The sequence below is a fragment of the Python bivittatus genome, unplaced genomic scaffold, assembly GCF_059951505.1.
Source record: "Python bivittatus isolate LINGU-HERP-01145 unplaced genomic scaffold, Pbiv_v1 ctg000980_np1212, whole genome shotgun sequence".
NCBI classification, from domain to species: domain Eukaryota; kingdom Metazoa; phylum Chordata; class Lepidosauria; order Squamata; family Pythonidae; genus Python; species Python bivittatus.
Genome location: NW_028277125.1, coordinates 6,719,460 through 6,742,085, shown reverse-complemented (window position 1 = coordinate 6,742,085; position 22,626 = coordinate 6,719,460). Strand labels below are relative to the sequence as shown.

The window sequence follows — 22,626 nt, the reverse complement described above, 5'->3', positions numbered from 1 at the left end:
CGCACACAAGACTCTCGCTGCAGTTACCACATACGCAGAGTGCCATGACTTTTATCCAACCGTTCGTCCACCAGTCCCCAAAGAAAATCCTCTGGTTTCACTTGCATATGAAACAGATTTCATGAGAAAGTGGCAGTGACTCACCTTTTTTATTTTAGGGGAATCTAATCCAGGCTGATGTTAAACTGCAGTATATGCTCACCATGAGCATCTCTGGCAAAGTTCTCTCCTTTTTACTATGGCGTGCTGCTCCCACCCCCCCCCCCTCCCGCCACCAAGATTTAAGCTTGCATTCTGCAGAAGTGACTTTTCCTCAAGCTTCAAAGGAGGAGCTGCGGAGTTAAATGCAGTCTGTGCTTCCTCCTTGGGCAGAACACACACACACACACACACAACACACACACACACACACACACACCCCGCTAAGCTGCTTTCTCCGCTGAGGTCGGCAGTTTCCAATGTCTTGCTTGGCTGTGTTTTTTCAAGCAGTTCTTGCTGGAAAACAAGCCACCGGTTGCATTTGAAAGGCCAGGCGGGGAGGTTGTAGATCTTGTCCTCTGGGCAAGGAAGGCATATCAAACACTGCATACAACAGAGATCTGGGTTGTTGAATCCCACCATGGGCAGGGAGGGGGCCGAGTTTCCCAAGTGGTTTCCAGCATTTGGGATTCGGAGGTAGACTGTCACTGATCATGGATGTTCTTCTTAGCTATTCTGGTTCCTAGCAGTGGATTGGCTTGTCCTCCGCTGTGGAAGTCCTCAGTTCTTTGGAAACCATATTTGTGCTCGAGGAAAACAACTTATTTGTCTTCCTTGAAAAGCGTACAGGCTCGATACGTTTCCACCCTTTATTTATACATGGTGGGGCAGGGACAATTATGCCATTAGAGTAGCTCATTGAATCATGGAGTTGGAAGAAACCAGGCCCTCAAGTTCACTTCCTGCTCTGCATCCGAGGCAAGCGTGTGAAAATACGATTCCTGAAAATGAAGGGGAATCCAGGAGAAAGACGCAGCTTCCAGCCCGGGGCTGGGAGCTTGTGCTGAATTCTGTTTCTGAATATTTTAAAAATCAGAGATCTCCTCTGTCCTCTGGCTGCTCCTCAGAAGCGGCAGAACTTGGCGCCATTTTGTGACGGTCGCATTTTGGGTCTTCACTTAGGATCAGTTGAAATTGGAAAGCTAAGAACTCAGACAACTGAAAATGGTTTGGGAGAAGCCTCCCTCCCATGGATTTCCACACCGTGCAGGTTGTGTTCCCACAACGTCCACAACCAGGTCAGGCAAAAATCTAGCGGTTGCATTTTTACACAACATGAAGCCTGCTTGGTTAGTTTCTGGTTCGGTCTGTTTGGACAAATCTGGAAAATGGGTTCATACAGTGTCCAACGTCAGCCCGTTATAAGTACACAGCCATTCCCTACTTTTAGCCCAGGTCACTCTGGGTTTAAACAGGGTTTGTAGGTTTCCGAAGCAACGTGAAAACTTGCTGAACCTGTTTGCTGAAGGTGATAGTGAATTGAGCAAATACCCCCAATGCAGGATCTGTCTAACTCAGTGTTTTCTCAAACTTGGCATCTTCAAGAGGTGTGGACTTCAACTCCCAGAATTCCCCAGCCAGCATGGCTGGCTGGGGAATTCTGGGAGTTGAAGTCCACACCTCTTGAAGATGCCAAGTTTGAGAAAACACTGGTCTAACTGCATACACAGGTGCAGATGAGGGGAGTTATTTTCCATCTTAAGCTAGTTTGATTAAGAACTGGATCATTCCTTACAATAAAAGTCTCTCCATGTAGCAACTCCAACATAACACATACGTTGCACTTTAACTTCTGAACTGGCATTTGTGAGCAAACTCCTCCTTATTGGGGGAAAGCACCAAAAGAATCAGGTTTCTTGGGGTTCCCCCCAGGCGAGGACATTGTCATGTTTCCCTGCAGATTTAATGCAGTAATGTTTATATACTATGATTTAAAATTATTAACATTCTATTATTTAAAAAGCGTAAAGTACTGAAAATAAGAGAAAAGTAAAAATTCGATCGGTATTAATTGTCATTTAGGATGTCAGTGTTACAAGCATAAGTTTATTTAAGTTTTCATCCGAAGTTGAACATAAGATTAAAAAAAGAACCACTGCAATTCACATCAGAGTATTAATTATATAATAATAGTTGCAATCTTAAATGATACATCTCCATTGTATTGTTATTTAATGTATGTATGTAAGTGTGTATGTATGTATGTTTATATGCTGGTAAAAGGGAATAAAAATAGAAAAAGCAAATTTAACAAAAGTTAAAATTCCTAAAAGTCTTCCCTGTGTTCTTATATATGTAAGATATATATATAAGATTATCTTTTATAAGATAAGAGGACTTGTATGCTAGTAGGAAGAAAGAACCGGTAAAAGAGTCAGGGATGGAGAAGAAGCAGAAAAGACCCAAAATTAGCTTGGATCTCCCAGCCATTAGAGGCAGATTCAAAATAAGAGATTGCAGACCGAATGGATACATCCAGGACTTCAGATGCTTGTAGCATCCTGGTACAAAGAAATTCTGAAAATACAAGGACTGTTTGAGGCTCAGATTTGTCTTTTGCCCTGGGCGAAGGAACCATGCCCTGGCAAGCAAGTGAGCACAAATAAAGGGAAACAGAACCATCTTTAGATTAGCAAAGCCCCCAAAATAAATAAAATAAAATCCACCTAAGCAGCTTAAGGGGTATTTCCAGAGTAATGAAAGTGGTATTCTCCCAGGATAAAAGAGCGGTATCTGGAAGTTGGAGGGAATTCAAAAGTTTGCAGAAATACAAACCGTCTCGATGGAATCTCTCCAAAGGCTTGTGTGTGTGTGTGCAGAGTAAAAGTGGTTGGGGAAGACGTGGCTTTGTGATGAAAGTTGGGGGAGACTGGGCTTGCTAGAAAGTTGGCCAAATGGAGTACCCTAGAAAAGGCATTGAGTTGTCTAAAACCAGGGACCGTATCCTGCAATGTTTGGCTGCAAATACATCTTATAGCTCAGAACACCTATCTGGAAGTCACTCAAGTTGGGCATTTCTGGCCTGTAGGAAGCCTGAGGGCTTTTCTCACTAAAGGAAAGAATAGTCCATTGGAGTTGGGCAGCTAATACATTTAAATAATAATCATAATCATCATAACAATAATAATAATTTGCAGGTCTTTATATTTTGTGAGAATTGGAGAAAATCACAAAACACAAAGAGCTGCAAATAGAAATAGAAAGACGGTGGCAAAAGAAAGCAAAGACAGTACCAATAGTAATAGCCGCCTTGGGTGCAAGCCTGGAACATCTGGAGCACCACTGGAAGACCATCGGCATTGACAAAATCACCATCAGTCCGTTGCAAAAGGCAGCTTTACTTGGATACCTTTAACACCATCAAACAACATCTGCCTATCCCAGGTCCTTGGGAAGGACTCGATAGGTGGATAAAAATGCCAAATCCAGTCTGAACATCTGGCTGACTCTGCGACCAACAACAGTAATAATAAATAGCACAAGCCCTACTTAACTTCACTTAGTCCCTTTCTCATAACAGAACTGACCAAAAGGAAGAACAGTTTTGGCCAAAGATGGCACATTTCATGGTAATAAAATAAATGGAAGATAAAATGAGATAGAATAAAATTGTCTAGAAAACAGTGCCTCAAACTCAAATAAGGCAAGCTCTGAGCGGAGATTACTAACTGGGCTGCTGCACCATCCTGGGGCAAAACAAAAACCATTCATGGGTGGAACAGAGTCTCTGGGAGTCAGGCAGCATATCAATTTAATAAATTATTATTAAATTAAATCATCATCATCATAATAATCTCTTTGCTCCAAGCTGAGGGGCTGAGCGAGGACTTAAGATAGTTCCTTTAATAGTGACAACAGCTGTTAACTGCAAAGAGAAAAGGAGCCTCCAGAGATCAGGACAGTCTATCTCTAAATCCCCACTGCTCATCAGGAAGCAAGCAATGCCTGTCCAGCACACCCTGCTCCTAGGTTTCTGAGAGAGAACAGCCATTATAAGGAAAAAAAAAAATACTGGGCTATTTTGATGATTTACTCTAGTTTGGCAAAGGTTGGGTGGGTTGGAAGGAATCCTGGAGGAGATCCAGTCCAACCCCCTGCTAGGGCCAGGACCGAGCAGTCGCGGCACCCTTGTCCAGACTGACCTCTCCGTGATGCTGCACGGGGGCTCAGCCTGGCCCGATCTGACCCAGCTGTTTGCCGGTGGCAGCGGGTCCCATCAGAGAGCATTTGCCCGTTTCTGGCCGCCTCGCTGAGAGAAGCATTGTCCTGGAGAACAATGGCTACAGATCAGCCCAACAACCGCCTTATCTGTCTTGCATTGTTGGGCTTCTGCATCGCCGGGGAAAGGTGTTTGCTCAGCCTTGACTAGCTGAGCGCTCCAGGGACCGGCTTCAAGAGAGGCCGAAGGTGGGACAAGGGTGGGGGGGTAAATGTCCCCTTTCCCCGAATTTCATTTTATGCCCATCTGCCTTAATTGGAAGTTCAGGTTTCCAGGCCTTTTGCCTTTGTGAAAAACGTACCAGCAATGAAAAGGACATGTCTTCCTTCCTTTTTAAAGATGAGCAGAAAATCACTGGGGGAAAGCGACGTAGGGCTTTGTTCGGGTAAAATGTTAAAAGTTGGGGTCTTGATTTTATTATCATTTGATCGCTTTGCAATTTCTGCGCTGCTGCTTTGAAGAAGTGTGTGTGTATCTCTGTCCATATTTATTTATTCAGTTGATGAAAGCTCAAATGCCCTCACACACACAGACACACACAGACACGGGCACCCTGGATTCACCCATAAATCAGGCTAAACTAAAATGAGGCTAGGTAGTTTGTGATTTAGCATATTCATGCCCTCATGGGTGACTCTGTCCACCACATCATTTGTTTCTGTGCTTTTGGTTTTTTAATTAAATTGTATTAATTTTCTTCCAAGCCACACATGATTTTTTTTTTAAATATCTAAACTTCTGAATACAATTCAGCCAAGCCTACATATGCAGTATAAAGAACGAGCTAACAAGGATGTGGAAAAAGAATACTGTAAAAGAAAGAGAAAAAAAATAAAATGTATCTACTTTTCTACCGTACAAGACTAGCAACATTTTGTGCAAATGGCTGTACTAAAACTCACTTTTAAAACAATGAATTAAATTTTGGCTACACAAAACCATGTCTTTTCATTGATAAAGAGCCAATCCCAAGGTTCAGAGCTGAGAAACGTCATCCTCTAGAGCAGTGTTTCTCTTTTTTTTAATAGTCATTTTATTAAAAATTACCATTAAAAAGATACAAACTAATTCAAACTAAACGAATAAAAAGAAACAATAGAAAGTGCAGAACAGAAAAAATTAGAAAGAGAAATAGAAAAGAAAGAAAAAATAATATAGTAAAAAAACAAAGAAATGACTTCCCCTTTCATCACAAGTATAAACAATGCTAGTAATTTATCACCTTCTCTTAAAATACAACAAATGATCTCTTCTTCCCGTAGCCCATCTCGTATCTATAAACAAATCCTTAGAAACCTCCTCGTTTCAGTCCTGATCAGCAAATGTCCATTAAGATTTAGATCAGTGTTGCTCAACTTTGGCAACTTTAAGATGTGTAGGCTTCAACTCTCAGAATTCGCCAGCCAGCAGAGTCTGGTACAAAGATATCATTCTGGAATACATCATCACTTTTTTTGCAACCGGTCAGGCACCGTGCATCTGAAACTCGTCCAAATTTAGGAGATGGTATTTATCACCACATTCACATCTTTAGACCTTACATTCCTCTCAAGGGCCTGGTTTGCCGGTATGATCATGTTGAACACAAAAGGAATTACACGAATGCACCTTCAGCTTGATTGCATCTCAAATCATTGGAAGGAGGGACAACCTTCTAAGCATGTTATGCAAATTGCATTTTATTAATCTGGGTTTAGAGTTCGGATGTGGCAGGATTCCCGTCCCCCATTGAATAAACTAGACTTTGCTTAGCGTGATGGCTTTTTTGTACGTGCACGCGCAGCTTCGTGTGTTCATTCAACCCATCCCGTTTGGCGAGCTTACGCCTTCTGAGTTCTTGTGCAAATCCAAAAATAGACTTAATTCAGTAACCCAGTTACTGTAAGGCAGTGTTTCTCAACCTTGGCAACTTTAAGATATGTGGACTTCAACTCCCAGAATTCCCCTGCCAGCATGGCTGGCTAGGGAATTCTGGGAGTTGAAGTCCACATATCTTAAAGTTGCCAAGGTTGAGAAACACTGCTGTAGAGAGTGAGTGCAGCCAGAATGGTATCTTTTTCACCTTTTTAAGGCTTCATTAATTTCAGCGGCATTATAGGCCTTCTAGCTCCTCTTTTGCTCTTTGAGCGTAAACCTCAATAAACAAATAAAATTCTTCCTAAATTCCAGGCTCTTGGTGGTAGGGTGGGGAAGGGCTGACACCGACCGGTTGCCCCCAAGCTCAGCAACCCCCCCCCCAAGCTTTCTCCCCACTCTTGTTTGAGTTGGTGGCATACACGTGGAGTGCAAATCAATCAATAAACAAGAATTAGTGTCTAATTCTAAGTTTAATAAACAAGAATTAGTGTCTAATTCTAACAGTCTAAGGCTGTTTTGCTGCCAAAAGGGTGGGTGTGAACCCAGTTCCTTGCACTGACAGCCCCAGATTTTTGCCTTCCACGGTGACCCCTTGCTTCCTCTTTTGGTTCAAGAGAAGTAATGATTAAGGACCTGTTGGCCTCACCCAGTAGACCAGGCAGGAAACACAACCAGATAAGTGAATTCTACTTTATTGTAAATCTACATTTAACGGAATCTTGCAAGTCTGAAAGTACAATTCTCCCGCCGTCTCCTTTGCAGCCCGAGAAACTAGGGAGGGTCCCTTCCGAACCTCTTGCCCCACCCAATATCCAGCTACAGGCTATGCTGCCTCTTATCTGACTGTTCCCTTGGCTGCATCTCTCTGACCTGTCTCCCAAGGTCTTTCCCACATACCATCACAGGACCTGAGTAGGAAGTAGAGACAGGAAACAGGAGGAACCAATATTAACCCCCAGACCCACCTTTGAAGCAGTCTGTACAAGGATACAGAGGGGATAAAGCTAACCAGCTCCTTAGTGCCTATGCACCAGTATATCAAGCAAGGGCATTAACATTTGCTGCCGTTCTTTGTTCAGAAGGATGACTGGCCATTGGACCAGAAGCTCAAGCAAGGGGCTAGCTTGCTCTACCCACCTGTATCATGTCTGGGAATGCGTTGACAGCTCAGGAGGCAAGAGGCCATGACAGGCTGCATTTGCACAAAACACTTCACTTGGTCCCTGCATTAACCCACTCTCTGGGTTTGCACAATGCCTGGAACCAGTTTGGTGTAGTGTTGAAGGTGCTGGCCTAGAAACCAGGAGACTGGGTGTTCTGGTCCTCCCTTAGGCATGAAAGCCGGATGGGTGACTTTGGGCCAGTCTTTCTGTCATCCCAACCTACCTCACTGGGTTGTTGTTGTGGGGAAAATAGGAGGCAGGAGTATTAGGTATGTTCGCTGCCTTTATATTTATATAAAAAGGTGGGATAAACATCTGATAATAATAACCACCAAGAACTCAATGGATCTGGGCAAGGGTCTAGGAGATCTACAAGATCCCGTCTGACTCTTCCAGCCCACGATGCTTTGGAAACGCCAGAACAGATTTACCCTACTTAAGCTTAGTAGGTGGTGAAGATGGAGCCACCAAAACTTTCACCGACTTGGTTGTGCCGGTTGTGTGCATAGTCCATGCAGTTTCTGAAGTTGGGCAGCGCCAACAGCTGTCTTTTGCTGACCGGGTTCTGGTGTTTATAGGACACGTTAACCCCCATTCTCAGTTTTGCAACAGCACCTGTTCACCTTCCCCAAACTCTCCCTCCACCAAATCCAGGAAAAAAAAAATTGAGGCTCAGTGATATGCAGGATGCAGGTCCCCCCGTCCCTTTGCATCAGTGCCCCCATCCATTCAGGCCCTCCCAAAAAGGCGAGATGCAATTCTGGACTACGAAACGACTGCTCATTTTTGGCAGAGAGGGCAACCTGGAAATGCCGATCCTGCGTTCGCACAAGACATTTAATCTGGTTACAACATTAACCCTTTTCTGGGTTGGCACAGCAGATCAAAGTGTTAACTAACCAAACAGGCTGGGTGTGCATGACCTCCTGAACCAGATTCAGTAACCAGGTTATGCACATGGAGGGATCACAGCCATTCAAGAACGACAGCATTGTTTTGAATTTCTAAGGTAAAAGGACAGATTTCTGGGTGTCCAGGGGTGCCCCCTCTCTCTGGCGTCCTTCTTGATCTCCACATGAAGGTAGGCTAAGCCATCTCCTCCTTCCCTCCCTGGCAGCACCCTTGACCCACTGCTTTTTCTTTTCTCCCCAGATGTATGGCCGCTACACCCAAGACCTGGGAGCATTTGCTAAAGATGAAGCGGCTCGCGTTCGGCTGCAGCAGGAACGCTGGAAGCTCTCCCCGAAGGAACGTCTGCACCCCTCCGAGTTCCTGGAGTATGACCATGGTCGCTGTGCCTGTTGCCGTAGTAAGCAGCCTGTCCTGTGCCGGGCATGCCTGTGCCCAGCATAAAACTTGTGCATTGGTGCCTTCTTTGACTGAGAGCAACTGGGGAGGAAGGTGGGAGATGGGGAAAAAGGATCCCAACTGTGTACAGCTGGAGACTTCAGTTTTCTTAGTCCTGCAGAAAGGGAGATCTGGGGCAAAGCTCCATTACACACTAGCTGAATTTTCCCAACACGCTAGACTGGGCTGACATGGGGTTGGCTCCTCTTTGGCTGACCATGTGGGAACCCAGCTATAGTAGCCTGCATCATTTCCAGCCATCATATGGGTTGGGTTTTATGTCTTTTTATGTTGCTGCCAGGTTTTATGTTGACATTTTATGCCAACACAGGATTTGGGATCTGGCATCTGGGACGAGGGTTTAACATGTTGAGTGGATTCAGCCTTCATTTGCAAATGCCCAGGCTTCTGTGTTTCTACATGCTAATTTTATCCTTAGCAATGGGCCTGTAAATAAGAGGTTTGGATTACTATGTCCCACGGCTGCTTCTTCATCTTGACCTAGAGGCGCAAAATGCATCGGTTCGGTGAAACAGATTGGGAATGGGGAGAACCAGAATTTGGGTGGTGCAGTTAGGGTAGGTGATGCGTGTTGTGGATGTTACCTGTTCACTTGGAAGGTGGGGGGGGCACCCTCGAAAAAAAACTCTGCCTTACCCCAGATCCTTTTACATGCTGGATTTATCTATCCTGGCCTTAAACCAAGAGGCCAGGCATTTTCACTGGGGCACCCTTTACTCCCATACACATGTAGATATGTGTGTGTGTACTGCTTCACAGCGGTGAAGCTTTTCATTGGCTGGGTTCACACAACCTGCTAAACCTAACTTGGGCCACCAAAGCACAATTATATACTGTAAGTAGCATTTTGTCCCCAGATCTCTACATCCGTGTTTCTCAACCTTGACCACTTGAAGATGTGTGGACTTAAACTCCCAGAATTCCATGTTGGCTGAGGAATTCTGGGAGTTGAAGTCCACACATCTTCAAGTGGCCAAGGTTGAGAAACACTGCTCTACATTCTATGACAGCTTAATGTGATGGCCTGGGCCTGGTTCACATAGCATGCTAAGACGATGGCTGGATTCCAAGAAGATGCTGAACCCCATACTCCCCAGCCTGGTTTCTGCCTAGATTAAAGGGTTCTGTAAATCCAATGGATTTATGGTCAAAATGTCTTGACTTTGTCACTCCCTTTGCTCCACGCTCCAAAGCGCTAATACATCTCTTGCACAATCTGCTGCTTTGGGTGCTGTAATTCTGGGGATACAGACAATTGTGCAGGTGGTCTTGGCTCCCTCTTTGTCCAGTTTTCTCTGTTCATTTCGCTCCATCCCTTCTCTCTTCCTGTCTTTGGAAAGAACTTCTAACAATACACTGAATATTCACAACCCCCTCCTGATCAGTCCAGGGCCCAAGGCTGAATCCTTGGCAGAAGGAGGGCATGCATATTCTATAAGCCAGCCAGAGATTTAGTTTCCTGTTGATCTTTCTTGGGCCCCAGAAGAGAACAACATTAGAGGACCTGTCACAAATATCTCCCGGTCTGGAAGGTGTTCTTCAAAACCGCCATGGAGCTGATGTGTGTGGCTTTGTCCTACACGAAGGAGAAAACTCTGATTGTGTTTCTCTTTGGTTCTTTCCTACCTCTCCATGGGAATGATTTTGTTCTGTCTTACTAAGAAAGGTATTCCTTCATGTTCACTTATAGCCCACCTTTCTTCTCTAGTGAATACTCAAGCCTGTTAACATTAAAAAAAAATTAAAAGCAGAGTTGAAAAAGCTAAAAAGGTACCTTAAAAACAGTGCTAAAATGAATGCTAAAATTAAACCACAGTGAAGGACTGATGAGAAAGATGGATCTTTGCAGACTTTTTAAAGCTGGAGACAATGGAGCCCAACGCCATTCCTGGAAGAGCGTCATCCTTAACTTGGAGCAAGAGAAGGTTCTCCGTGGTGTGCCAGAAAGATCGGGAGGTCTCTCCCAAAGAACCCTCCATGCATGGAGGAAGAGATTTGCTTGATAGGGCAGGAAAGAGAAGGACTTTCCCTCCCCAACGGGATCATTTCCATCATGGGCCAGCAAGGGTGGTTCAAGCCACACTGAGCCACAGCTGAGAGCTTTGGGCTCCCAAGATTATCCGTGAGCAGCTCCTGAGATGCAAACTTGATCTAAAAGCTTGTGATTCTGGGCAAGGAAAACCTGCCAGCCTTAAAAAGTGATGGGAGCCTGCCATGTTTGGAATGAGGTTCAGCTTGCGTGGAATAAGGTGGCTCTTGATCTCTGGCTTGATGCATGGAAGCAGGGATTGGGAGGTTCCTTTCAGTGGACCAGTGTTGTCCAAACTTGGCCACTTTAAGATGAGTGGACTTCAACTCCACTCATGTCCACAGTGGACATGCTGGCTGGGGAATTCTGGGAGTTGAAGTCCACTCATCTTAAAGTGGCCAAGTTTGGACAACACTGGTCTATTCCAAGCTTCATACAATGTGTGGGTCTGTGGACTTTCAGTTTTCATCCATGGCTCCTTTGGCCTCACGGTTTTCTTGCTTGTGCTCCTGGAACCTGCAGTTGCTCCATTCAGACATGGTTCAGTCCAGGAAGGACTTTTCTGTGCTGTGCATGTCACCTTTGGATGAGCTGTGTGGCAGCTTCCCCCTTTTATGCCTTGATTTTAACAACGATGCATCTGCCCTCCAAAAAGAGACCGGCGGATCACAAAGTCCCTTTAGAATGTTCCTTCCAGTTATGTAACCCTCGAGATTCCCCCAAAGCTTGGCCGAAGACACCCCCCCCCCACGCACACACACACATATTGTCCTGGGATCTGGCTTTTCCTAGGACCTTAAAATAGTTCCCTTAGCAACTGCTGAGATCACAGCGTGCATTGTTCTTGAGGCAAATTCCCTGTTAAATGTTGCCAACTCGCTGGGGCAGCCGCAGGAGATGGACCGTTTCCAAACTCATCTGTCCCGGCGTGGCCTTGGATGTGGCCGCATTTCTCCCCTCTGCTCGAGTGGCCACCTCCTGTTACCAGATGGGCAGGAGTGCAAGAGGCTGTTTTCCTAACTGGAGGTGCATCCATACGGTGGCCCCCCCTCCGGGCCCAGCTGTTGGCTTCCTACAGCTGTCATAGCAATGGGATAAGAGGATGGCAGGCCGTAGGCTTACTCATCAAGTCAGAATTTGGGACTGGCCTCCCCGCTCTCCCCAGGCAGCACCGGCCAGCCAGAGGCAGAGCATCCAGAAGGGTTTTCATCTTGTTCCTTCAGCTGTTTGAGTGTCAAAGGAGCAAGCTGGTTCACATTTGCAATTCCGCTGTGCCCATACTGAAAATGAAGCAGAAATGCCTGGGTCTGTTTGGATTCTTTAATAACTTTCTTGATCGCATACCATGAAATGCCCATGGCCATAGAACAGGGCAGCATGAATCAGGCTGGCTAATTAAGGCTGGGTTCATGTAAAACACTGAATCTTGGGTTAACAGAAGGCAAATGCTGTTTTCATGCATTAGGATATGCCCACAAATAAACTATATGATGGTTCAATGTGATGGACAGTTCACACAGCATACTAAGACCTAGACTAGGGTTTCTCAACCTTGGCAACTTTAAGATGTGTGGACTTCAACTCCCAGGATTCCCCAACCAGCATGGGAGTTGAAGTCCACATATCTTAAAGTGGCCAAGGTTGAGAAACCCTGGTCTAACAGATGAAATTGCACATCATGCTAGGCTTGATGACAATTAATCTTCTTTAGTGTTTTTATGACAGCTTCTTGTGTGCAGACCTTATCTCTTGATGAGGTTATGGTTCTATTCCTTGCAAGCTGCTGTATATAAACAGAGAGCAAACCCCACTCCCTTCTAGCACTGAAGATGTTACCTAGATGGGTAACGAAACATCTGCAAGAAAACAATCGAGTTTAGAGAACCCCAAGGACTCCACAGTTCAATCCTGAGCTACAGAGATTCTCTTCTATATATGTTGTGTTCATCATGCGAAATGTGTGTTCCGCTCTCAGCTAGGAACTCTAGTTTTTATTGTTGAAAAGTCATGGCAGTGCCCACTTCCCTAAAGCAGGGTTCCTCAACCTCAGCAACTTTAAGAGGGGTGGACTTCAACTTCCAGAATTCCCCAGCCAGCCATGCTGGCTGGGGAATTCTGGGAGTTGAAGTCCACCCCTCTTAAAGTTGCTGAGGTTGAGGAACCCTGCCCTAAAGGATGATGGCTGGAGTTGAGTGGGTGGGAAAGTACAGATAGCAGCTGCATTTTGTAATCTGTTCTTAGGGCTGAATCCTGGCCTGCTGAGAAAACAGACGTTTGGGTTTCCATGCTGTGTCCAGCCATCTCAGATTGTTCCTTCTAAACTGGTTTCCTCTTCGTTGACAAACCATAGAGTGCCTTTGTGTCTGAATGTGAAATACTATGATTTTGCTCTTGGTCCAAACAGTTTGTTCTTGTTTGGGACAAATGATTGCTTGAGTCCTATTCAAGGGGAGGAAGTCCATGCGGACAGGGAAGGAAGGGGGCAGAGAGACAAATAGATGCAACCCATAGCCAGAATCTCTTCTTCGCGTGTATGCTAAAAGCTAAAGGATGTTTTACCCCCACATCTAAATACTGCAAGCTTATCCTCTTTTTGTACCCCTTTTGTTCCTGTTCCCTAACAAAGTGTCTGCATTTCTCCCTGCTCTCCCCCAAACTGGCTCTGAAGGAGAATGGTTTCCATAGCAATGGACCAGCCTGGTTTTCTCCTCCATTCCAGCGTCTCTGCGCTGCAGGTCCCCTTGCCCCTCCATCTGTCACGTGCCCCCTTGTTTCTCTCTCTTCCAGTCTGTACCGTGCGATGCCAAAAGTTCCTCATCTCCAAAGTGGGCGAAGACTGGATCTTCCTCATTCTGTTGGGTCTGCTGATGGCCTTGGTAAGCTGGGCCATGGACTTTGCCATAGCGACGTGCCTGCAAGGTAAGAAGATTACAGATCAGGGTGAATCTGAGGCTCATGACATCTAAGAGGAGGCCTCATTGATTGATTGATTGATTGATTGATTGATTGATTGATTTATATAGCCTGAATTTGAGGCTCATGACATCTAAGAGGAGGCCTCATTTATTGATTGATTGACTGGATTGATCTATATAGCCCAAACTTGAGGCTCATGACATCTAAGAGGGGGCCTCGACTGATTGATTGATTGGATTGATTTATATAGCCTGAATTTGAGGTTCATGACATCTAAGAGGAGGCCTCATTTATTGATTGATTGACTGGATTGATTTATATAGCCCAAATTTGAGGCTCATGACATCTAAGAGGGGGCCTCGACTGATTGATTGACTGGATTGATTTATATAGCCCAAATTTGAGGCTCATGACATCTAAGAGGGGGCCTCATTGATTGATTGATTTGATTTGATTTGATTTATATAGCCCGAATCTGAGGCTCATGACATCTAAGAGAAGGCCTCATTTATTTATTTATTTGATTGATATAGCCCCCCATCTCACACAAGTGACTCTGGGCAGCTTACAAGGATTAAAGCACAGAAGAACCCACCACATATTACCCCCAGCACCCAAGGATAAGCAATAACCCCACTTACAGAAAAAAAGCAGATTGAGAAAGCACAGTTCATCTGCCCATCTGATCCAAAGGCCTGGGGAAGCAGTCAGGTCTTCAGGGCCGTGCAAAAGTTAACAGGGTTGGGGCCATCCAAATTTTCAGGGAAATATGCTGAGAAAATGGGCTCTTCTGGGCAGAAGCGTCATTCATAAAAACAGTTTGGTGAAGTTAAGGTTTGCTGCTGTTAAGGAACTAGATACACTCAGCTAGGGGGCAGCACTGAACCAGACTTGACTAATGTCAGAAACTAAGCAAAACTGGAGTTGAATAATACTTGGATAGGAGACCACCAAGAAATTGAGCAGTCAGCCGAGACTCAGGCAAATAGTGTTTCAGATCCTTCTTGCGGACCTTCTTGTGCTAAGATTTTCCTCCACCCCGTTCCCTTTCAGATTGCTTTGCATTCAGTGCAATTAGTGGAACTAGACGTTAGGAGCATTACCAAAAGCCTTGTGTTGTGGTGTACAACTCTAGCATCTTGCATTTCTGTTCACCGAAGAGCACATTCTTCCAGCGTGTGTTCTATATTATTAGCACGATTTATATGATTCTCGATATAATCATAATTATAATTATTTCGCAGGAAATGTATGGACAGGGTTTATATGCAGACAGTGTGAGTCATGTAAATCCCTCTTGGGTCTGGCAGCAGAAGCAATGGCTGGTCCACCCAGGATGTTAAAGCCGTGTTCCTCAACTTCAGCAACTTTAAGATGTGCTGGCTGGGGAATTCTGGGAGTTGAAGTCCACACATCTTAAAGCATACTGGGTGGGGCATTCTGGGAGTTGAAGTCCCCCCGTTTTTAAATTGCTGAGGTTGAGAAACATTGTGTTAAAGCATGAGGCCGTGCTTACCAAATGCACACCATGTCCAAATAAACCCTTTGATAGCTGAATGGAATTCACACTGTCCGCTAAGGCAACAGCCGGGTTCCCACAAATGATCCCTAAGCAATGTAACTCCATTTTAGCTCAGGCTCCTGGGTTGTGGGAACTCAGCTTGGAGGATTTCTCTCTTTTTTTTTAATAGTATTTTATTAAGATTTTAAAATTACAAAGTTAAAAGTTAGAAATGAAAACAAAAATTGAAAATACAAATTATAAAGGAAAGGAAAAGAAAAAGTGAGATAAAGTAAAAGAAAAAGAAAAAAGGCATGAAAAATAGATAGCTTCCAGTCTATCTCTGGTCTTAAGAATAATAAGAATGTTATAAGTGCTAGTTTTTAATGCATTAAGTAGGAATAACTCTTTGTCGAAACATATCCCATTACATTTATAATCTAATCTTCAAATCCCTATGTAAGCTTCGCCCCGCCTGCATTTTGCAAATAGTCCATCAATGGTTTCCATTCTTTAAGGTAATAATTATTTGAGTTTTCTTTTAATAAGCAAGTCAGTTTATCATTTTCTGCCATTTCCATAGCTTGGAGGATTTCTCTTGTGCATTGACCAGCACCCCCTTTCTGTCTTTCCCCATCTCTTGCTTTGTGTCTCTGTGCAGCCCAGAAGTGGATGTACGGCGGGCTGGATACCAACGTCTTCTTGCAGTATATGGCTTGGATTACCTACCCTATCGTGCTCATCACTTTCTCGGCTGGCTTCACCCAGATCTTAGCCCCGCAGGCGGTGGGTGAGTGCTGGGATGGGGAGATGGGAGAGGAAGAAGCTTCTTGGAGGAAGCCCAGCTGTTGGGATGGCACAGCTGGGAACCCACCTTGTGCCGGACGTTTCTCCTCCGATCCGTATTGGAATGCTTGGGGACAAGGACGGTTCCCTTCCATCAGAGACCTGAACTCAGGGAATCCCCCTGAAAGGTTTTTCTTTCGGCCTACATAGATCACCCCCCTCTGCAAAAGCCTTAAAGGGCTTCTCTGTATTTGAATAATCACTCTTTTCCCCCAGTGGGAACCAAGCCAAGATGCTCACTGCCCTGAATCTGAAGAAGCGAGTTCCTAGCCCAAGCTTGCAGAAGCCACGGGCTGCGTAGAGTCCCCTGTTCTCATTTTGCACACCTGTGCAAAGCACCCCAAATGGACAGGAAAATGGGCAATTTGCAGCAGCATGTCTTTTTTTTTAACCAAAAACAAGGGTAGGACTGGATACATGAAAACCACACAAGGCCAACCGCATCTATTTCTGCTCTCAAACCACTTCCGCTTAGAGTCACCACCCAGAATACAAAGAAGGGGCCCCATGTTTTTGGGAATTTTCATCCATGTCTCTGCATCACCAGACATGCTTCTGAAGGTGGCTTTTTCTTTAATTAAGTAAACAATATGCAGATCCAAAGAAAGACCGGCTACCCCTGTTTTCATCCTCATAATGCATATGAAAGAGCTTAAGCAGAGGAGGAGAAGGAGAAGGAGAAGGAGAAGGAGAAGGAGAAGGAGAAGGAGAAGGAGAAGGAGAAGATCCACTTTCCCAAAGAATGATGGGTCACCTTCAGCCCCCTCATCTTGTTTGGCATTGCAAGGGGAGTCTGAACCCAACTCCTCTCCTTGCACAGAATGGTGTGTTCACATGACATGCCTAACTTGGTTACTGGATCAACTCATTTTCTGGGCTGGCACAATACACCAAGCCATGGAGAGCCAGTTAGGCCTAGTGGTGAAGGCACCAGGCTAAAAACCCAGAGACCGTGAGTTTCAGTCCTGCCTTAGCCATGAAAGCTGACTGGGTGACTCTGGGCCAGTCCCTCTTTCTCAGCCCACGACATCAGGCTCAGGCGACAAGCCAGTTGGTTAATTCCTGTCACAACCAACGGATCAACATTCGGTTGACCCCAAAAAAGCGGATCCTGCACCTGCAGGAAAAATCCAGGAAGAAAAAAAAATACACCAAACCATAAAGGAACCAACCGTGCTGGGTTTGTGCAACAGGCTAAGGCATAAAAACAAAAACGAGTTACGTGTCAGTGAGCATAGCACCCTGTGTGAATGCGGGCACTAAGTCTTCCTCTGACCTGATTAAATGTGTTGTGTGAAGGCAGTCGTTGAATGACAGAGCTTTTCCCAGAAGATCCCTTTCTGGCCTTTCCTGGTCCTTCTTTTCTCCCCTCATTCTTGTTCTCTCTTCCCCTCTCTCTGCAGGCTCCGGCATTCCCGAAATGAAAACTATTCTGCGCGGGGTGGTGCTGAAGGAGTACCTGACCCTCAAGACCTTCGTGGCCAAAGTGATTGGACTGACCTGCGCGCTCGGCAGTGGGATGCCTTTGGGCAAAGAGGTGAGGTGGGGGGCTTGGAGGCTGTGGTCAGAGAAGGGCTACCAAGAGGGTAGAAGGACGGGAAACCAAGTCCTGCCAGGAACAGTGAAAAGACGCAGCCGTGTTTAGCTTGCAGAAGAGGCGTTTGAGTGGGGGCGTGATAGCTGTCTTCAAGTTTCTGAAAAGGGTTCGGACTTATCCTGATGCGCACCGGGGGTAAGAACTCAAGCTAGTTCAAGGATGTAGATAGAGGTTAGATATTAAGAAGAACTTCTTGACAGGAAGAGCTGCCAATCCGTGGATCAGGTTACTGCCTGGCGCAGTTTCCTCCCTACACTGGAGGTTTTCAGACAGAGGCAGGAGAGCCATCTATCCAGGACGGTGGAGTGAATCCTGCAGAGGGTTGGACATGAGGTCCTTTCCAGCTCTACGATGCTGTGATTCTTCTTCACGAGGCTGGATCATGCCTTGGAAGGTGCCTCGCTGGGGAGAGGCTGCCTCATCAGCCCCACCAGCTGAACCTGGGGCTGAATTCCTCTTGGAAGCCAACTTCACACAACATGCTCATCCAGGTTGATGTGTTTCTGCCACATACCCTGCTTGGCTGGGACTTATCTTGCTTTTGTCTTCCAGCTTTGTGTTGTGAGAATTCAGCTGGTCTGGTTGGCTTCTGGCTCAGTCTATGGGCGAGCTCAGAAGATGGGTCAGTTCAATAACCTAGACAAGTGTCTGGTGTAAAGGCCACCTGCAGAAGTCTGTGGAGGAATCCCTCCCTTCAGAGAGCCGCCAGACCCAAGCCAGGCATTTCCACTTGGGTGAAAGCAGCCCACCTCCTTTTATTACAGGGTTACAGTAACGGGTTCCTTCTCACCTCTGCTCTTCTTCCCCCAGGATCCACTCTGCCATCAGACTTTTTATTCATTTATTCGATGTATATCCTGCCTTTATTTTTATATACTTTGGGGCTGTATACGTAAAACTTCTTCCTCTTGTTTTCCCCACAACGACCCTGTGAGGTGGGTCAGGCTGAGAAAGAACGACTGGCCCCAAGCCCCCCAAAGCATACTTAAGGGAGGACTAGAACTCGCAGTCTCCTGGTTTCTAATCCAGCATCTTCACCACTACCCCAAACTGGTTCTCAGGCCTCCCTGCTGGGGGGGTGCAGATAAGGGAGTCAGGGACCCACGCCCATGCCCCCCTTCCCCATTTATTGAAGTTCCCCACCCCCACGAGGCAGGAGTGTCTTAGCCAATCCGATACCAGCATAGAAGTTGGAAGGCTAAGGTAGACAATGGTCTGCTGGTGAGGCTCTGCTGCCGCCTTCTGTCTGCCTTGCTGCTTCCTGCCATTTGCAAAGCAACTCAGTGAAGTGAGGATAGCTGGCTGAAGCGTTGTGCAAAAGGTTTCAGATTTGAAATGCATGGAGCTCAAAACGCAGAACTTAAAATGGGCATTCCAGCCGTTGCAAATATTCCTTACCCAGGGGTGTCCGCAGAGTACAGTCCAAAAAGAGGACGACATTTTTGATGCTATTGTTTTGAGTGTCATATGGAGCATTTTGAGCTTGGAATGTCTCAGATTTGAAATGTTTTTGCCCTCCTCGTTGGTAGCAACAGCTCTGGGGCATCTGTCCGCCCTTTGAGGTAGACCGGACTTGAACACCAAAATCATGAATACTAAAGCTACTTTTATCACAGTGTTACAGTAAGAGAATCTTGCAACTCTGAATGTGCCTCCCCCTTCCCTGTCTTTAGGTTCAAGAGAACTAGGGAGGGTCAAATCTGAGACGCTTTCTCAAATTACGTTTCTGCTCTGGACTCAGATTTCCCTTATCTGACCATTACCTGGCTGTGGCTCTTCCTCCTCTTCCTCCAGGTTATTCTCACAGCCCGTTACAGCATCCATAGCTGAGCATTGTGTGTACATTTGAGAGCATTTGGGCCCTAGCAGCTCTCTGCTGATCTTGCTAACCCCTTCCTTCCTCCCTTTCCTATGCAGGGACCCTTTGTCCACATAGCCAGCATGTGCGCGGCCCTCCTCAGCAAGTTTCTTTCGGTCTTTGGGGGCATCTACGAGGTGAGTATCTGCAAATGAGGCTGCAAGCTGAGAACACGGGCCCTGAGAATGGAAGAACCGGGATTGGGTGGAATGAGGTAGCTGGAAAACACCAAACTGTGGTTAAACACAACAGACAGGAGTTCAGTTCCCAAGTTGTTTTCCCCTAGCCTCAGTCCTGGGATATATAATTTGGGGATAATAATACAGGTCTGCTCTATGGTCTTACAAAAAATCCTGCAGGACCTCTTGAACTCTTAGGAAAAGTGCTATTGTTGTTCTGTTGTTGTTACATTATTCTTGTTACTGTATTATGATTAGATTCATGACTTCATTCTGGAAATCTCTTGCCCAGCTATCGTTACACTGTGCTCCAAGGCCAGGCTGACTGAGAATAATGGGAATTGTGGTCTAAGTTATTTAGAAGGGGCCAGGCTAGGAAAGTCTGTTTTTAGAACCCGTGGATAAAAATATATGTTGAAAGCTGAGAAAGGCCAGGAGAGTTGGGAGGTAAGAACCGAAGGAGGAGTCCTGATAGGGCAGTGTTCCTCAACCTTGACCACTTGCAGATGTGTGGACTTCAACTCCCAGAATTCCCCAGCCAGCCATGCTGGCTGAGGAATTCTGGGAGTTGAAGTCCACACATCTTAAAGTGGCCAAGGTTGAGGAACCCTGTGATGGGGGATAATGTGTTTGTGCTCTGTGTAGCGGCTTAGTCCTCCACGTGATTGGCAGAAGTAGGGAGTGGCATGAGAAAACAGTCTTTCCGTGGTTCCGATTGATTGATTAAATTTGGATGCCGCCCATCTCCCCCAGCGGGTGACTCTTCCCCTTTCTCTGCAGTCACCTTTATAGCTTAAATCTCAAGAAAACCCACCATCCCCTCCTCTCTTTGCACATGGGGATCTCAGTAGAATGGCTTGCTAGACCTTTGGAGAACAGTCAGGATGAACGTCCCTTGACTGAACTGCACGTTGCACCTGGTCCAAGCTGATGATTTCCCTCGGTGCAACGCTCCACCATTACTCGCCCCTCCCGTGTGCAGATCCCCATGATTTCCAGCTTTTAAAGCACCTGCCCATCCTTTTCCTCCTCCTCTTCCTCCAGTGGTACACACCACCCACGTTTCTCCAAAGTCAAGCTTTGATTTGCATGTTTCAAAAGGAAAAAGCCAAGGGTTCACACGGGAGCCCTTTTTGCATGTGAGATCCAAGACAAAGCGTCTTCCTGCCAACCCCCACCCCTCCTCTCTCTCTCTCTCTTGCAGAATGAATCCCGCAATATTGAGATGTTGGCGGCGGCTTGCGCGGTGGGTGTTGGGTGCTGCTTCGCTGCTCCCATCGGTGGTAAGGCTTCCTTCGGGAATTTTCCCGTGCCTCGTCCCTGTCTCTGCCCCAAAAGCTCTGCTTGCTCCTGCCTGCTTGGCCCCAGGGGACAGCGGTGGGCTTCTATATGAATTTTGGCAAGGAATGGGTAAGATGGCTGATGTGGGTCTTCCGGGCTGTGTGGCTGTGTTCTGGAAGTTTTGTTTCCAAACGTTTCGCCAGCATCTGTGACCGGCATCTTCAGAGGACAGGAGCACAGACAGGAGCGGTTCTCTCTGCGCTCCTGCCCTCTGAAGATGCTGGTCACAGATGCTGGTGAAATGTTAGGAAACAAAACCTCCAGAACACGGCCACGCAGCCCGGAAGACCCACCTCAGCCATCGTATTCCGGCTGTGAAAGCCTTTGACAATGCATAGAATGGGGTAAGCCTGACCCCGAAGCATGAATGGGGGTGTTAATTTCCATTCCTGATGCTTTCCGAAAATGCATTGGGAAACTCCAGCAGATTGCTGAATCGCTTCCAATTTGAAACCTCAGAACTTGGAGAAATTACATTCCTGATTTTTGCTGCGCGAAGGGCCTTTCTCTGGATTGTTCAGACCACAGAACTTTGCTTCCCTTGGAAAAGTATTTAGCCCAAGATGTGGGGCACTGTCACTTCCCGCCATTTCTTCTAAAAATGTTTTCTTAAAAAAGCCTGAAGTAGCCAAAGTTGGTATCATTATGGACGGAGTCAGGGAGGGGTTCTGTATACCACCTCATGCTATACTCAGCTGCCCCCTAAGTGTCCATGGGGGGGTGGGGGGAGGGCCTGAAAAGAAAATTGTAGGCAGATATGGTATTCCTAGAAAAAACCTATATTTTTTTCTGGGCCTCTGTAGGACTTTGATGGCCATCAGCCAAGAGAAAGGGGGGAGTGGTGTCAGCTGATCTCAAAAAGCTAAGCAGGGTCTGATCTGTTCTTCTTTGGATGGAAGGAAAAAAAATAGAAAATCCCAGATCTGTAGGCCAGCCTGGCTAGTTTTCTGAGCTACCCTACCGCCCTCTTATAGTCTGTTATAAATGAATCACCACCCCTTTGTTCCCAAATCTTTATAGTGATCTAAAGCAGGGTTCCTCAACCTTGGCCGCTTGAAGATGTGTGGACTTCAACTCCCAGAATTCCCCAGCCAGCCTGGCTGGCTGGGGAATTCTGGGAGTTGAAGTCCACACATCTTCAAGCGGCCAAGGTTGAGGAACCCTGATCTAAAGTGATAAAAGCATCAAGTTCTGTTGCATAGCTCTGGGTGGGAGTGGTGTAAGGTAGGGTGGGAGTTTCTGCCTTTTCCACACTAAGCGCACACTTGACGTGGGAGTGCCAGATAAGGGGGTATGGTCCAGAATTGTAGCAGCTGGGGCCAGGATAAAAACTACATGGATTTTTCATTTCATTGACACGTACATGTAATCAAAATCAAGCATAGTCTAGCTAACGTGATTCCCCTGCACTCTCGTATTTCATAATTTGGTGGGAACGCTTGGGGACTGCATTCAGAACCGGCATTCCCAGCCTATCCGTGAGGGAAACCATCTTTCACGGCTTCCAGGGCCCAAGATTTTTGCTCCTCTTGTCGGACGCAACTTTGCTGATGTGAATTTCCAAAGTCCTGCGTCTGAGCGCTTGCTCGCTGCTCGATTCTTAGGAACTGGCTAAAGGTGGGTCGGGGGAAAGGCACTCTGCCTGTGTTCAGAAGCAGCCTCTCCTTGGCTCAACCCAGGTGGATTGCCATTTGGAAGAGCTGCCAACCCTGG

The 22,626-nt window shown here is 46.1% G+C and overlaps 1 protein-coding gene across 2 annotated transcripts in view; it reads left to right on the top strand.

Moving 5' to 3' along the window:
* Positions 1-22,626, top strand: part of CLCN2 (chloride voltage-gated channel 2) — an 80,098-nt gene that overhangs the window by 22,665 nt on the left and 34,807 nt on the right. For both annotated transcript variants that reach the window (XM_088132305.1, XM_088132303.1), the window contains exons 2-7: positions 8,431-8,587; positions 13,463-13,594; positions 15,754-15,882; positions 17,342-17,475; positions 19,453-19,530; positions 20,777-20,855. In XM_088132305.1, coding sequence (XP_087988431.1) covers positions 8,431-8,587; positions 13,463-13,594; positions 15,754-15,882; positions 17,342-17,475; positions 19,453-19,530; positions 20,777-20,855 — 709 coding nt within the window. The remainder of the gene's footprint in view (positions 1-8,430; positions 8,588-13,462; positions 13,595-15,753; positions 15,883-17,341; positions 17,476-19,452; positions 19,531-20,776; positions 20,856-22,626) is intronic.